The 17,212-nt window shown below is 36.8% G+C and overlaps 1 protein-coding gene across 1 annotated transcript in view; it reads right to left on the bottom strand.

The window, feature by feature from the left end:
* The window catches only part of CdGAPr (GTPase-activating protein CdGAPr), a 157,755-nt gene that overhangs the window by 128,111 nt on the left and 12,432 nt on the right, over positions 1-17,212 (bottom strand). The window contains exons 4-5 of the mRNA XM_068227130.1: positions 2,913-3,137; positions 1,173-1,397 (exon numbers count right to left, since the gene is read on the bottom strand). Of these exons, the coding sequence (XP_068083231.1) occupies positions 1,173-1,397; positions 2,913-3,137 (450 nt within the window). The remainder of the gene's footprint in view (positions 1-1,172; positions 1,398-2,912; positions 3,138-17,212) is intronic.

Here is a 17,212-nt window from a genome sequence, read left to right as displayed (position 1 = left end):
AGCCCCAATAGACCTACTTGCATTGGAGCGACATGAAATCCGGCGTGCCCAAGGAGAGCTGGGAAAGAAATGTGCAAAGAAGCATGCATTCAGTCAACGGATGAGGCGATGGCAACTCAGATGGGAAAGTGACCCTCGAGGCAAATGGACCAAGCGACTGATACCACGCTTGGATATCTGGGTTGAAAGGGCCCATGGTGAAGTAAATTACTACCTCACGCAGCTTCTAACAGGGTATGAATATTTCCAGAAATTCCTGCATAAAGTGGGCAGAGCGAGTGACGCAGCATGCATATACTGTGATGACATTGACGATGTATTTCACACCTTTTTTGTATGTGGCCATTGGACGATTCAGAGAAGATGTGTGGAAACTGAACTAGGAGAATTGACAACAGATAATATTATTTCGGTGATGCTGCGAAACCAGGAATCCTGGGATCGCATGGCAGTGTACGTGGAGAACGTCCTTCGTCAGAAGAAGAAGGATTTGGAAGCATACGAACGTTCGTAAAGGAGAAATGAAGAAAGAAGACATCTTTTACGGTCTTCGGAGATGCCGAGGTGCCGGAATTTAGTCCAGCAGGAGTTCTTTTACGTGCCAGTAAATCTACCGACATGAGGCTGTCGTATTTGAGCACCTTCAAATACCACCGGACTGAGCCAGGATCGAACCTGCCAAGTCGGGGTTAGAAGGCCAGCACCTTAACCGCCTGAGCCACTCAGCCCGGCAGCACTCCTACTAGCATGGAGTACGATACAAGACAAACATGTCTGAAGTTAACAAATTAAATAAACTTGCTAAGCCCTCAAACTGTAAACCATTCAGTTCTTCATCAATGTAAACCCAATTTTTCTATCTGACATTTCAATACACATGAAGGAAAATCAACCAGCTATAACAAATATTCTGAATAATGCATGGACGTTCGTAACAAACTGCCCCACAAACGTGTAATGTTCTAGCCAAAGGAATGAACCAAGTATGAAGGTAAAACATTTTATTTTACACAAATTACAATGAAATGTTGAAATGTTTAATCACCGGTATAATTGAATTGTTAAGTACAAGGGTACCAAAGATTGGACGACTAAGTTTCAGAATATCTGTTTTTTTATTTTTGACCCCTTTATATGATACAAATACATATAAGACATGTTGTTCTACTAACCTCGAAACTAATTTCATCACCAGCTTGAGCAGCATAACGCTTTACAGCATACGCTGCAGCCACAGCAGGTGTGTTGATGGGACAGTTATCACCATCTGGAACAAGTAGCCGACGCCCACGGTTATCCAACTCAAGCCAATTAAGCACTGGACCACAATTGATGAGGTTGCCTGCAATCTGGGAGAAACGGCTGAGGTACTCTGTTAGAAGATGACGAACACTTTCCTGAAACAAATATTAAGCACAAGTTCTGTACATCCATACCAACACAAACTTTTTAAAAAACAACAAAAATTAAAACTATATTCCTTTATTTATATATCCTTGAATTGTAATTAAAGTTCCTATCTTCCTATATTCAATATTTATTTCCTTTCAGTGTCTTGTACTAAAAAATACAGAGAAACATTTAACAGGCAAAGCACTATCAAGTGGGTATAAACAGGCAGTAAATGTTTTGAACATTTAAGATTCTGCACAACCATACTGGAAACCTTATTCTGCAAATTTTCTAGCAACACAAAGTAATGATGTCTGAATAGTTGCCACACTGAGCCTTTTCTCCTTTCTTGGAGATAGTGACGTTTAAAACATATCATAGATGTTTGAGCCAATGGCTTTGTTGTTCCTAAGCTGTTTTGAAACTAGCATCTTTCTTATAAAATATGGCAGATCACAAATATGAGTTCATAAGCTTCAATGCACCCTAATTTTATTCCTCGCACAATATTGCCATTCTGGAAGATCACATAAATCTAGTACTTCAAATGGTTTCTATCTAGCATTCATCCTACATCTTTTCCCTCTAGACATAATTTCATCTTTTAAGGTGGTAGATTTGCTATCATCTCTTTCCCTACCAAAGTGAAAAGCCAACAGTTATCCACCAAACTATCTAGTAACAATTATTATTGTTGTTGATATTATTATTTTAATATCAAGGAAGTCACTTTAAATTCTATTTGAAGAAGAGATGCCATCCATAAACAGAAATAAACAGAAACTTCAAACCTAACATAATACATGATTATACGTAGTCCATACAAAATTCTTACAAAGTAATGTATCTTAATTTCATTAGGAAAAGTCATAGATAAATTTAAGTGTACATAAATAAGACGTCTACTGCTTCGACTAAAACTATACTCTAATTGTTATCATGACTAAATTCTATTTCAATGGCCCTAGGATCAAACTCTGTAACTCTATATATTACAATCTGATTCAGCCTAGCAAAGATTATAAAGAAGCTCAACAATTCAAGACCAGAGGGACAGTCCTCCCTGGAAGATCACATCTGGGTATAGATGTTGACTGAAACACAGTGTATTCACAACTCTCCCATCTATACGTACCAGAGATCAAGAAAGTATGAAGCTTTAAATCCTCTGTACACAATGAGGCAAAAAGGAACATCTTCTCTATCAACTAAGGAATATTGGCACAGAAAAGTAAAACATTCTAGTAATTGGAAAGAATTTTAAAAATCAAGTCAACTCATAGTTTTATGCGCCTATTAATATCATGATCAGAGCCATGAGATCCCCAGTTTTACATGGAATCTAAACCTCACGGACAAGAATTTTCATATCCAAAATTCCACGTGCTTTGGCCAGGATTCAAACTGTAGCCACATTGATCAGAAACCATTGATGAAGACACTTGGCTATCAAACTCCGCAGACCAAAGAGAAGCAAAATTAAGCTGAATTCTATTCAAACCTGCATGGTTCCTCCTTACCTCTGGGTCAGTGCCAGGCACATTCTCCTCCGGGGGAAGTTCTGGCAAGCCAGAAAACTTGCGGTCATAGATGCAACGATGAAGCTGAGAATCCAGCATTCTAAAGTTTTCGTATGAGCGGCGTAAGACCCATGTCTTCCCCAGTGATGTGACAGACACATGATAATACTTGTTCTCAGAGTCCTCACATGCTAAAGGCTTTAGTTCTTCTTCATACAAGGCCACCTACAATAAGGCAAGGAACATATTAGGAAGTTGATAATCTACATTAACTATGACCAAATCCTGGTTTTGCAAAAGAAACAATATCCTAAGAATGAGAAACCTGCAAGATTAAAACACTCAAATTATCAAAATAAATAATCAATCAAAGTAAAATGAAGAGTTAAAAACTAGAACTTCAGTTCTAAAGGTTAAAGTAAAAATACCCTTAGATGTACTATTACCACAGCCAGTTATTAGTTATTACATATTACACCTCAAACTATTTATAGCCATATCATCCTCTTTTCATATGAATTCATTTCTCTTTTAAATATTAATTACATAGGCAGTAACACAAATATAGGCATATAAAATTTATAAACTGTAAAAGTGGAATATTATTAATATAAAAAAAGAGAATATTTTTTAACAACACATATATAACTTCATACTATATAATCAAAGTTATAATTTTTTTTAAAATCAACACAGCATTTCAAAATAAACTCGTTGGAATCTTCAGTCTGATTTGCTTTCCAGGTTCTCAAAAATTAGTACTGCAATAAATCAGCCAACCAATCTTGCATAGTACAAGACATTTACAATGATGATTTACATTATATTCATGTTATTTTATGCAGCAGACATGCTTACAGAGGAAAAAAAACAGTAGTTTTATAAAGATATTTTACACATCAGTTATACAACAGTAGGGTGTCATATGCAAGGTACAGTAGGCTAAAATGTAAGAAAAGTATTTAAATTATTGACAATCATAAGATACAGAATGGTACAATAAGAGAAAAATAGATAAGAAAGATATATTACAAAGTGACGTCCACAGTCAGAAACTAAACTGCATTCTCTCTCAGAAACTGATGATACCGAAATAGTAACATTGCAGAACCACATGAGGAAGATTAATAACAGAATAAAGGTCACAAAAAAATAATTCTAATACTGAATGAATGCAAGTTATGGGATTACAAACTGAAGTCAATCATGGCAGAAAAAATACAATGAAAATTACCAGTTGACCTGATATTATTTGCAAATAAAATTTTAGAATTTCTATTCAATAGAGACATGCTGAAAGTCTCTGCCCCCCCCCCCCCCCCACACACACACACCATCATAGAATTTCTCTGATCTCATATGCCATAAAAATCAAAGAAAAAATTTACACACAGTATTTAGGAACGAGAAAAACATTCTTAGCAAGCAATTGAAACAGAAATAACAGATTATTTCAATTAATGACCCATAAATTTTCTCAAACATGCATTAAGTATGAACAACACATACAGCTCTGTGTAGTGCAATGAACTGGGAATAACTAAGAAACCTTAAATACAGCCAATTATTACCTATTATCCCTAAAAGAGGAAGGCAATACATATCATTTATTCAGAAAATAGAAAATGTGAACATATTTCGCTGTGAGTCAGGCAGGGTAGGGAAAACCTGTAGTATCTTATGACTCAAAATAACCAAGCACATGCACATTTCACAAATTCAAATGTCTTCCCAAGAATACACTATTTATACATATATATCTTTACACTGATTGTTGAATTCTAGCAGAGTATTTCGTTTAGATATCTATCAGCTATAAAAATATGTACAGCTGGTCACAATCAACAAACTTCACACTAGCAATATACTTCCTCAAGATATCTAACACAATAACAGTAGCATAAACCTACCACAAGCACCTATTACTTTATCAGAGGAAGGAAGTATCCACAGAAGTAAAAAAGTAGAGTACATTGCAAGAGCCAGGAAGTGGCCACACAACCTTGCATGGTGCTACTTAAAGCTTAATGCTATGCTGGTTCCCAGCAGCAAGCAATATCACCACATGTCTGCCTACTCTTTTTTGTTAATGTTGGAATAGATTCAAACTGCAGTCACTCTCTCCAGTGTTTTTGTGCCAGTGCAATAACCCATCTCATGTTTGCTATACTCAGCATAATGTGCCCTCTATGACAGAAACCACACAAAGTCCAAGGCCATGCCAAGGAAACAGGCAACGGAGGTTACATACAGTTTTGCAAACTAACATCAGTGCTGCCTATATTCATCGTACAAACGTGTTGTACGATGACTGCTCTGTTCCACCACAATATACTTTACATAAGCAATGAATTATATTAACAATGCTTTATATACCAAAGGGATGATCTAATGAGGAATACACATGGACTTGGACTTTGTGTGGTCATTTTTTAATTTTCTCCTATCTGACCATCACTCAAACAAAAATACTACTACTACTACTAGGAACACATACAGTAATAAGAAATTAAGAGGCATTTCAAACAGTACACTTCTTATAATGCCAGAGACTAAAAACAACTCTGTGTTGATAATGCTAAGGGCAAATTAGAATATACCTCACTAAACTTAATAATAATAATAATAATAATAATAATAATAATAATAATAATAATAATAATAATAATAATAATAATAATAATAATAATAATAATAATATTTTAAATTTACTAAATTTACAAGAAGCATTATTAAATGAGATAAAGAACAATCAAAATATATTGACTGCAAAATTCAAGCAAGTTTCCAAAGGAAAACATGTCTCTAAGAAAATATGTCATCTGTAACCTGGTTGAAGAAAATTATCTATAGGTAACTAATACACATTCTCCTAAAGAAATCTACTAAGTCATATATTTGCATTCCAAGTACCGGTATGAGATTATCTTTTCATTCAACTATACTATGAAACCATTGAACAAGCTGAGTAAATTTTAATTCACTTCATTATCAGTTGTCAAAATTCTTTGAATGCCTCAACAATAATCCACATGATCTACCTTCGAACTTTATCTTATTTTATGTCAATTAATACATTTGAAGCAAAACTCATCTTACCATAGACCAGAAGAACTCCATCAGTGTAGCAGAAGCACATACCAAAGCATGAATGAAGTCAAGAAATACAATACACATATGCTGAAGCTTAGCAGTAGTCACATATGTGATGGCAATAAGTTACGACCAGAAGAACCTTCAGCTTTTTTTCTCTTATTAGATAATATGCTTCTTCCTCAACAAAACATCTTCAAGTCTGATACAATTCTGCACAATCATCAGCCACATACAGTAATGAAATACCCATCTTTAAAAATAGAGTAAGATGTACTGAACAGTCAAGGGTACTGCACAAAGGACAAGGAAAGTGAACTAACCCAGACAGCAAGTCTCCAGGGTGCTACTTTCCATATGCACTATATGAGAATCATTAAGGAGTGTCTCCTGATACTGATGTGGCTCTAAGTATCCAAACTTGTCGACATTCAATAATATTTACCGAGAATAAGTGAAGAAGAAATATGGTCATACAGAAAGTAAAGCAAGATTTCAACACAATTCCTACCCTTCTCATTGGAGAGTGTTTCTATGCAAAAGTAGGCCTACATTATGATTACAAAAGTATTGAAAAATTGTTGACCAATTTGTATCTCATCACACTGCTCATGTAGATCATCATCATCATCATCATCATTTCTCTTTATCTAGCTGTAGCCGCGTAGGGGCAAATATGATTCCTCTCCACTTTCTTTGGTCTTTCCACCACTCCTCCTCCAACACTGTGTCCCAGTCCAGGTTTCTTTCTATAATACTGCATTGCATTGTGTCCTTCCATCTCAATCGCGGTCGTCCATGGCCTCTCCTTCCTTGCGTTTGCATTTCCATCACCTTTTTTGGCATTTTTTCATCATTCATTCACTTTATGTGGCCAAACCATCTTAGTCAGCTCTTCTCTATTCTATCATTCATTCTTTCCACTCCGATTTCTTCCCGGATTTTCTCATTCCTTATTTCGTCTCTTCTACTCTTCTGTATCATACTCCTCAAGAACTTCATTTCGGCTGCCTGTATTCGACTCTCATCCTTGTCACTGTCCAAGTTCCTGCTCCGTAAGTTGTTATGGGTACATAATACATCTTGTACATAGTTTCCTTTGCTTCTATTGGCACACCTTTGTCCCATAACATGTTTCTTACACTATGATTAAAAAAAAGCTTCCAGCTTGAATCCTCTTACTAATCTCAGTATCCAGTCGAGCAGTCTCCATTAATTCACTCCCCGGGTATTTGAACGTCTCCACTACTTCAGGGGCTTGTCTGCAAGTCTAATCTGACCTTTCCCTTCTTTCTCCCCTCTAGTCTTAACAAGAGTTTTACTCTTTTCTACACTTATTTTCAAACCACATACTTCGATATTCCCATTCACCACATCCAACTGTTCTTGAACCTTCATGTCCTCTTCTCCCCAAATCACAACATCATCTGCAAATAACATGATGTTCATTTCTCTTCCTCCATATGTTGCTTTTGCTGTTCTCATGATGCCATCCATTACCAGTACTATTGTAAAGAGGACTAGTGATAGAACACTTCCCTGTCTCAGCCCACTAGTTATTTTGAACCAACTTGTCCTGCCAACGTGTATTTGCATGCAATTACAATATTTCTTGTACACTGCCATGATCATTTTTATTAATCCCTGTCCAATTCCTTTTTGCACCAGACTGTCCCAAACTTTAGTCCTGGGGACACTGCCATATGCCTTTTCAATGTCAATGAATGTCATCACCATATCATTCCCATACTCCCATTGCTATTCCATTAGTTGTCTCATAATGAAAATGGACTGTATTGTTGACCTTCCACTTCTGAAACCAAACGATTTTCCTGAGTCTAATTTTCAACCCTCAACCTTATCCTACTTTCCAGTATCCTCTCCATTATCTTAGCAACATAGGATATCAGAATAATTCCCCTGTAGTTCTTCAATAATTTCTCATCGCCTTCAAAAATTGGGATGATTATTCCTTTTTGCCAATCCTCAGGGACCTCCTTATTCTCCCAGACAATCCTGAGACCTCAATATGTCCACTGCAGGTCTACAGCTCCAGCTGCTTTCATCATCTCCACTGAAATTTCATCTATTCCAGCAGTTTTTCCATTCTTCATCTTTCTTACTGCCATTTCAACTTCATTCATTGTAATTTCTTTATCCATTTCTTCATCAACTAATTGCCTTTCCTGGTCGTCCACTGAATGACTGTCATTAGTTCTCATGTCCAGCAACTTCTGAAAATACTCTCTCCATCTATTTATTTCTTCTGGCTTTGTTAATATTATGCCACCTTCATCCTTCACAAATCTGGTGTTTACTTGATCTCTCTTTTTGTTTCTTAAAATACCATACAGTAATTTCTTGCTGCCCTGAATATCATCTCTCAATTTCTGTGTGAATAAGGCCAAGCTTTTCCTCTTTCCTTCCTCCACTACTTTCTTGGTCAAATTCTTTGCCTCCACATATTTTCTTCTTTCTTCAGTTTTAGATGTTTTCCATGCTTTCCATGCCATTTTCTTTTCCTTCTCTTTAATCTTTACCCTATCATTCTACCAGTGTGTCTCTTTGTCTTTCACATTTCCTGATGTTCTACCACATACTTTTTCTGCACATCCAACCAGTGCTTCCTTAAAACTTTCCCATTAATCTTCAACATTCCCCATCTCCGTCCTGGGTACCATGGGTATTATTTCCCTTTGAAATTCTTCTTGTATGATTTTCTCCTTCAACTTCCATACTTTAATTCTTTTCTCTCTTCTAAATGGGGTTTTTCAATCTTTCCAACTTTCAATTTTCCTATCACAACTCTATGATCTCCACCAAAGGTATCTTCAGGCATGGCTGTAACATCTAAAAGGTTCTTCTGGTGTTCTTTCTCTATGATTATATAATCAAACATGGTCTTTGTTCATCTGTCTCCCCAACCGTACCTTGTAATCTTCTGGCAGTTCTTCTTCCTAAACCAGGTGTTTCCAACAATCATTTGGATTTCCACATCCAAAGGGCCCTACAACATCTTCCTTTCCTTGTCTTCCTGTTCCAACTTGTGCATTTAGATCTCCCATCAATAGCACTTCCTTATCTTTCATCTGTCTCTCCACTTCCTCTAAAAAGTCCTCTAGATGTTCATCTATGCAACCCGTTTGTGGGGCATACAACTGAAATAGATCTTTCATGCCATTTTCAAACTGGAGTCTCATCACCATCATCCTATTGCTAATGCATTTTGTATATTCCACACTTTCTTGGACTTCTTTACTAAGTAACCATTTTTTGCCTCAGGTCCTCTGCTGTAATACAGCCTGTATCCTTCTTTCAGAGGAATATCTCCCATACCCTTCTTCTTGGTCTCACACAGTCCAAGTATGGCTATATCTTTTTCTTTCATGAAGTCAACCCGTTTTTCTGTCTTTTCCGTCAGTGTCAGGACATTTACTGTCGCAATCTTGATGTAGTTTGGTGCTCATGTAGATATAGGTACACAAAGAAGCATACCTATATAAATTGACAACCATAGTATGGTTTATAAAAATCACAGACCAGGCATCACCTATTGACCTATAGTTGGGTTTTGTGCAATGTATCAACAGCTGACCACTGGTGTTTATCATATGCACACGGAAACAACACATTCACCGCAGAGCACAGCAGTGCATTGGCTGACTGTTTTAGTACACTGTTATTATTTGTAACTAGTTTATGAGAACTCACAATTTCTCACTACATTCTGATACACTAAAATGAGACGTACTGTAATATCGAGGAAGTAAAGCAAATAATTAGCTTATGTTACTGGGACAACAATTATAATTTTATGATTTATGAATAACGACAATTTTTTCCATTTTTATTAGTTTTGTAATTTTTGTCTACATTTTAATATAATAATTTAATTTGCTGTTGTTGAAAGACATACTACTTTCGTATGTTACATAGATATCATGGCAAATAATTAAAGTTGTTTTGAAGAGTTTCAGGTACAAAATGCATCATTAATAACTTCTTTATTAAGTATTAAACACTAAATGTACTTTGTTTGCCTTCATTTTTGTAAATATCAGTGTTTTCATGTTTACAATTACTTTAAACAAAAACATTTTATTCCAAACTATTTTTTGTAAGAATAAAGTATTATAATTCGTGTCACTAAATAAAAATATTTTATATTCTTTCTTTTAAAATAAGAAATACATATTTTGCATCTATTAAAATTACATTTAATACTGATTCAGTGTTTAACTTGATGCTAAACTGTTACTGTTATCACCTGATTCATTCGTCCCTTCCCCTACTGCACATATGCTGCTTACGGACAGCCTTATGCAGGTTACTTACGTCACTCAAAGGACCTTACATGGTCTTTTCATTTGAACACAATAATGTTTTCTGAATTGAAAAATAAAGTTCATTATAAGTGAGCAGAATCAGCCATGCAGTGTAAGGGTAGCATACCTGCCTCTTACCCGGAGGTCCTGGGTTCAATTCCTGGCCAGGTCAGGGATTTTTACCTGGATCTGAGGGTTGGTTCGAGGTCCACCCAGCCTACATGATTACCAGACAGCGGAAGTTTAGGCTCAAAAAGGTAATTTTTAAGCGCCTAAAATAAGCTCCTTAACTGCTATATTTAGGCACTAAAATGATAATAGGCAGATATACATACAATTATATATAACTGAGCAGATATCAAGAAAACATTAAAACAGTGACATAAACGATCTTAACTCAATTTTAATGTGCAATATCGGTATTTAAAAAAACAAATATATTTCACAATTGGCATATATAGGCCTAACTCACAATTACATAGGTTAAACATCATGTTCGTAGTTAGCTTTACAGTAAATAATAAGCACTTTCTCTAAATTGTCCATGGAAAATTTATTGCGTTTGTCACTAAGTATTAATTTGTACACTGAGAAAGAGCGTTCAACGACAAATGAAGACAAAGGGCAATATTTTAAGTTTTTGATATGATGAACTGGGATTTCACTTTCACCTTTCACTTTAGATGATTTTATTTTCGGCATTACATTTTCTTCAAGTGAACTCATTGAGCTCTAAAGACCAACACGAACTAGATATGCAGCTATTCTAATGAAAAATGAAATTCTAAGATTGGACAAGGTTTTATTTATAAAGGTAAAGAGACTAGGACGTTCGTATTATGTCACTAATTGCTGGGCTTACCAAAGCTGGGAAGGAGGAAAGGGTTGCTATCTGTCCTTGCAGTGTTTAACGGTACAGGCTCATAAGAATCATAGTTGACCTTTAAGTTACAGGCTCTTTAAAAATAATGGTACAGTAGGCCATTATTATGAATAGTGTAAAATATCAAAATGTGAAAGGAAATTCAAATCTAACAAAGAAAAAAACTATTCAATCTGGAAAATTGGCACTAAAAATAGATTTAGAATGGAAAATAGGTGCTAACGTCAAAATAGGCATTTTTAGGCATTATAAAACTGCTTTATATAGACCTAAACATTCAAAAAAAAAAAAGAGAAATTTAAAAGGTGACACATGTAGGTGTTAAGGAATAAAATAGGCATTTGCTTAAAATCCGCTGTCTAGTGATTATAATTGAGGAGCTATCTGATGGTGAGATGGCAGCCCCATCCAGAAAGCCAAGAATAACGGCCGAGAGGATTCATCGTGCTAACCACACGTCACCTCGTAATCTGCAGGCCTTCAGGCTAAGCAGCAATCACTTGGTAGAACATGTGGAGCCTTTGGGCCTGTTGTGCCATGGGGTTTGGTTTGGTTTGGTTTGGTTTGGTTTTTTATATGTGAATAGAACAGTTTGAATAGGCTTTAACTAGCTAAGTTATATATTACAAAAGTAAATAAATAAAAATACAGTCTGTATAAGCACAAATTAAAATATTTTATTATAAATGGTGTTTGGAAACTAAATTCCATCATCAGTAAAATGCATGATATTTAAATTTAAAATTTCTACAGTTTCCTAAACCAACTACTGTATAATAAAATATTTTAATTTGTGCTGGTACAGACTATTTGTTACTACAATATTGTGAATCTTCATCACTGTTTTAAATGTGGTTTTGTCTTTTTCTGGTAAGTTATACAGTATATTACATAGAATCTTTGTAAATACACTCCAACAATCCTTCACTTCAGAGACTCATTGGCCAAGCTAGTTTAGAACAACAAGGACACCTGCCAGCTCCTAGCTGAGTACTTTAAGAACCTGTTCAGCTGTGATCCACCCAGTGAAGACCTTTGACTAACAAGAAATGACACCAAATCCAGTTTCACTACTGCCATCAGAGGAAGAAGTTAGCCAACTCATCCAGCTACTCAAGAACAACAAGGCAGCAAGAGAGAACTCCATTATGGCTGAAAACTGGAAGTGTACTGGTAGCAAGACAGATCACTAAGAACATCTAGAAATAGGAGAAGTTGCCAAGTGACTGGATTGCAACTTTGATCCACCCCATTCAAAAGAAAGGAGATTTTACAGACACACACAACTACTGAGGGATCTCTCTCCTCACAATAATGTACAAGCTCCCGTTTTACGCCTTACTATCAAAGGCAGAGAATCAACTGATCAGTCAACGGGGGTAATACCATGTAGCGTTGGCTATTGAATGCATGATTCAAAGCAGTGTATCGATTCATTGAAGTGTCCAAGTGAATCGATTCACAGGAACGGCGAGCTCATGGCACACGATTCAGCTTACTCCCAGCGGACAGTGCTGAGTGGCGCACTCACTGGACGTTGACGGGGAGCCGAGCTTCCACTGCAGCGAGACAGTGAATCATGGCACATCAAAAGAATCATGAACGAGCGCGGCTCAGTGAAACACATGATACACACGGCTCCTTATCGGCTCACTGGACACGCGGAGAGCCGAGCTTCCGCTGCAGCGAGACATACAGTGAGCCATGGCACACCGAAAGAATCGTGAACGAGCGCGGCTCAGTGAGGCACAAGATACGCACAGCTCATCGGCTCACTGCAGTGAGACATACAAAGTTATAGCCTTGCTAAAAGAGCTGAAGAACATGTGAAATGGTGAAATACATGAAATTCAACAAAGATTTATATGTAGCATTCACTGATTACAATAAGGTTATTTATTTAGTTAAACACCCATGTCTTAACAGCGCTTTAGCTAAGCAAGGCATTCAGTAACATTACATAAAAATCATACAACAAATCTACTGCCAAAGTAAAGTATCATGCTTGAATACATGGGAAAACTTGAGAAGGGAGTTTATCAGAGAGACCCTATACCCTCTTAAGAAGTTTGCTAGGAATTTCCCTGAAGGACTGTTTGTGAAACACTGAAATCAGGTACAAGACTGGAGTAAGGGTCGTTGGAAGAAAACTCTGGACTCAAAAGAAGTTGGGCAGGTCAAATAGCGAGAATGGGTCCCATGAAGTAGTCAAAGGGTGATAACTGAATGGTATGCCAGAGATGGAAAACGAGAGAGGGGACACCCTTCAATCACATGGTCTGATGTCCTGAAACAAGTTTGCAGGACTAATTTGGATAGGCTGCATGCGACAGAGGAATTTAGAAGAAGTTGGGGGAGGCCTTTGCCCCAGGAGGGGACTGAATGGGCTAGAACAGATTAGGATACCAACACAGTTTCTGATGAAAGTCTAAGTCATAAACATTACTGTCTTTATTTAAAGTTTGTCAATACTGAAGTAAACTGTTAATTCAGTAAGAACTTCATATTTCGATGAGATGAATAAATACCAAGTGCCTTATCCAAACTTGGATGCCGATGACCTTATCATCATCTCCAACTATGCTAGAGACCACTAGTCAGGCATCTTGAGGCAAATGCTTGTGGTAGGATGACCAATTTCTTTCCACTCCTCCTCTAGCCAACAGAATGTGGGGTACTCATCCACATGGTGACCACACCCAATATTGCTTTACTTCGAAAATTGCATGAAATCCAGTGTTTCAACATAGCTACATTATTGGCATATCATTAATAGCATCTTAAACTGAATTTGGTTGTTTTCTTTTGCATATTTTGTATCATACAGCTTGTGTGTTATTAATGGAACAATGCAAACATGTTCTTGCTCTTACTTAAACAATTTTTCTTTCAGTCATTTCAAAAATCTAGAATACCACCTTCATGTGAAGTCAGTGGACAATATTTCTCTGATGTTCCTATTGTCTTATTAATCTCCCCAATGCGGAAGGTCTTAAACCAATCTTAACTTTTAAGCACACTTCTGGAAGAATTATCAAGTCTTTATGCTATAAGCAGTTGCATGAATAGACCAGGCCTTGTATTGGTGGTGGAGTATCCTGAACATGCAAAGAACCAACAGACCTAAGTTTGTAACTCTCAATTTGTGCGAGAATTTCTTCTCAACTTTTGTCATATTATATTCAAAGGAATAGGGAGGCTACTAAGACCTGCGGAAGATGTTAGTGATGTGTTGTCACATCAAACTTTTGTGCTCTAAGAAATCACAAGTTACAAATTAACAATGTAAAAGATTTTGAGTGATTTCCCATTGACTGTATAGTGTTTGCTAGTATTGGGTTCCAAGACTGTATTAAGGTATTTTATTCCAGCACTTGCTATTCAATCAGTAATGGAGTATATCTGTAACCACAAATTAATATGTTTCTGTCATTTATTCTCATTGGATTTAAAATTTAGCAGAAAATAAATAAAAACCTCATTGTGAAAAGTTTAAGAAGAATGTCAATATATTTGAATCTCAAGTGGGTTTCCAAAACTACGAATAGTAAGGAAATTCCAGCCACACTGATCAGGGTATAAACTGAATGTTTACAACTAAATTCTAATTTAATTCTGAATAGTGCCAAAACATAAAAAGATCAGCAAATTATAGCCTACATAATGATGAAATGGGATGTTAAAAGCAGGAAAAGGTAGCATATTTCTCGTGTATTGTAGGTTCAACTTGAAGGTCAATTATTAAAACATGGCCAACAGAAAAGCATTTCTTGCAATGTGAACATGATGAAGGAAGGCAATCTGAGCCACAGTCATTCCTGAAATATTCTTCTGTAAATTGCCCTTAAAAACTATATTTTAGAAACATTTGAAATAGTATTGGATGTTCATTTAGCATATCCACATTTTTAATACTATGGTTGAAAACTGCAAATGTATAGATAAATTAAGGCAAAAGGAAACGGTACCTCTGCTAAAAATTAATGTTATATGATTCACTATTGCATTTAAGATTAACCCTTCATTTTTTAGCTTATTTTCCTACATGTATATTCTATCCTTCACCTTCCATCAACTAAAAACTAATAGGGACTTAATTTGATCCAACTATGGCATGAATAAACTACTTATCTTAATTACGGCGACAATCATATGAACATTTCCTTCTGAAGTTATGTTAGGATGTATTACACTACAGCTGTTCCCTCGCTCAAATACACACGATAGTGAGTCATTTTCCACACTCTTCAATACTGTACCTTATGGTCACAGTCCCATCAAAAGTATCCAGAAACCTACCCAAAACGATCCTCTAAGAGTTTTTCAGAAATACTTCCCAGTAATAGACTTCACTAGCAGATGGACCCATCCTTAGCAGAAATGGCCTTCACTGATTGCTTACATGTGTGGCAACCAATAACCATTCCACATTCAAAGTCACTAAGCTCTCTTGCTCTCTCCATTCTCAGGCATCTCATAGCATTGTACAACATCGAGCCCTCAGCCATCTTTTATAGCAGCAGCGGTGGTCGTAGTGACATCTATGCTCTAGTTTACACATACAGAGGGGTCTTCAAATACTTTTGATCAGATAGTGTATTTCCTTCATCTTACTTGTTCAATAATGAACAAAATTTTATATACAAAATATCTAATTCCTCTACACAAATGTTCATGTGGGAGAAGAAAGTAAGCAAGCAAGTTGCGAGTAACAAAGTAAGAAGCCAGTGACATACACACTGGAGAGGTTAGATTGCTGAACAATACTGAAACTGTAAGAAGCCTATAGGAACACACAAACAAGTGGGAGAATAATTGCATATGAATGCCCAATAACTTCACCAACAACCGTTGCTAAAAACAAACAAGTTCCTAGCCCAACTTGAATTCTTCAGAGAAATCAATAGGGTTTCATACAAGGATGGTTACTTAGTTGTACTTCATCTTAAAACAATAAAACACGTTGCTTCTTTAGACTTGCATAGCCAGAGCTAATGCCATTGTCCATGGTGCTTCGGGCAGTTCTGCAATGTCCTGGGTTGGTGAGAGGCCGACGTCATTACAGTAGACCCTGTCAAGGCTGACTGACAGCAGAGAGAAAGGCAGGAGTATTTATACTCGGCAGTCAGACTGTGCAGTGATCGTGCTGTCATCTGGAGTTGTATATGGTTTTTCTTGTCATTTTAGTACCACTTTCCAGACATTAAATAGCTGTAATCCCTCACTTCAATTCATTTGGCCATTTTTTAATATCTATGGAGTCCGTGATCTTCCTATGGTAAATAAATGGTCTATGGCCTCCAAAGAGGCCTGGTGCAGGTCTTTCGAATAGACAGCTATATTTCCTGTGGTGAAAGTGACAGATGCTAGTAGCTTGGTTTCATCGAACGGGATGGGGATGTCTAAAGTGTGATGTGTGTTCGGCTATGACTCATCTCGAGAGCTGCTGAAGACGTGTGTCTTATATGTTCCGTCCGTCTTGTGACTACAGACCAGCCCATCTCCACAATGTAGACCCATCCACAGGTGCACGGTGTGTATAATATTTTTCATTAAAGCTCAAGGTCATCCTTCACCAATCGGATGAGCCCATGTACCTTTCGTCCAAAGCACAATGTGGTGTGTATATAGTGTTTCTTCAGAACTTTGGCTATACTGTCTATGATGTCCTTAATGTATGATAAAAAGGCTTTGTTTTTTCTGTTTTCCAGCATGCATGAAGCATATTCCAGGTTGGGTCTGATAGCTCATGGTATCTCACAGTGAGAGCAGCCATTTCTTTGGAAAGTGGAATACAGTGTGCTTAATTCTGGTTTAATGGCCTCCAGTGTGTCGCACAATGCTATAAGTCAGCAGAGACAAAGGCTACTGGAAAAACAAAGAAACATCGGCCACTCTCCAACCCAGGATGCGGCACAAGCCCGAAGCACCACAAACAACGGCAATGTTTTTCTATAAATTCTGGCTTTGTGATAAGAAGAGGAAATGGACACCATTAT

This window comes from Anabrus simplex, chromosome 1 (assembly GCF_040414725.1).
Source record: "Anabrus simplex isolate iqAnaSimp1 chromosome 1, ASM4041472v1, whole genome shotgun sequence".
NCBI lineage: Eukaryota > Metazoa > Arthropoda > Insecta > Orthoptera > Tettigoniidae > Anabrus > Anabrus simplex.
The sequence above is the reverse complement of the archived record's forward strand: the minus strand, read 5'-3'. Positions and strand labels throughout refer to the sequence as shown.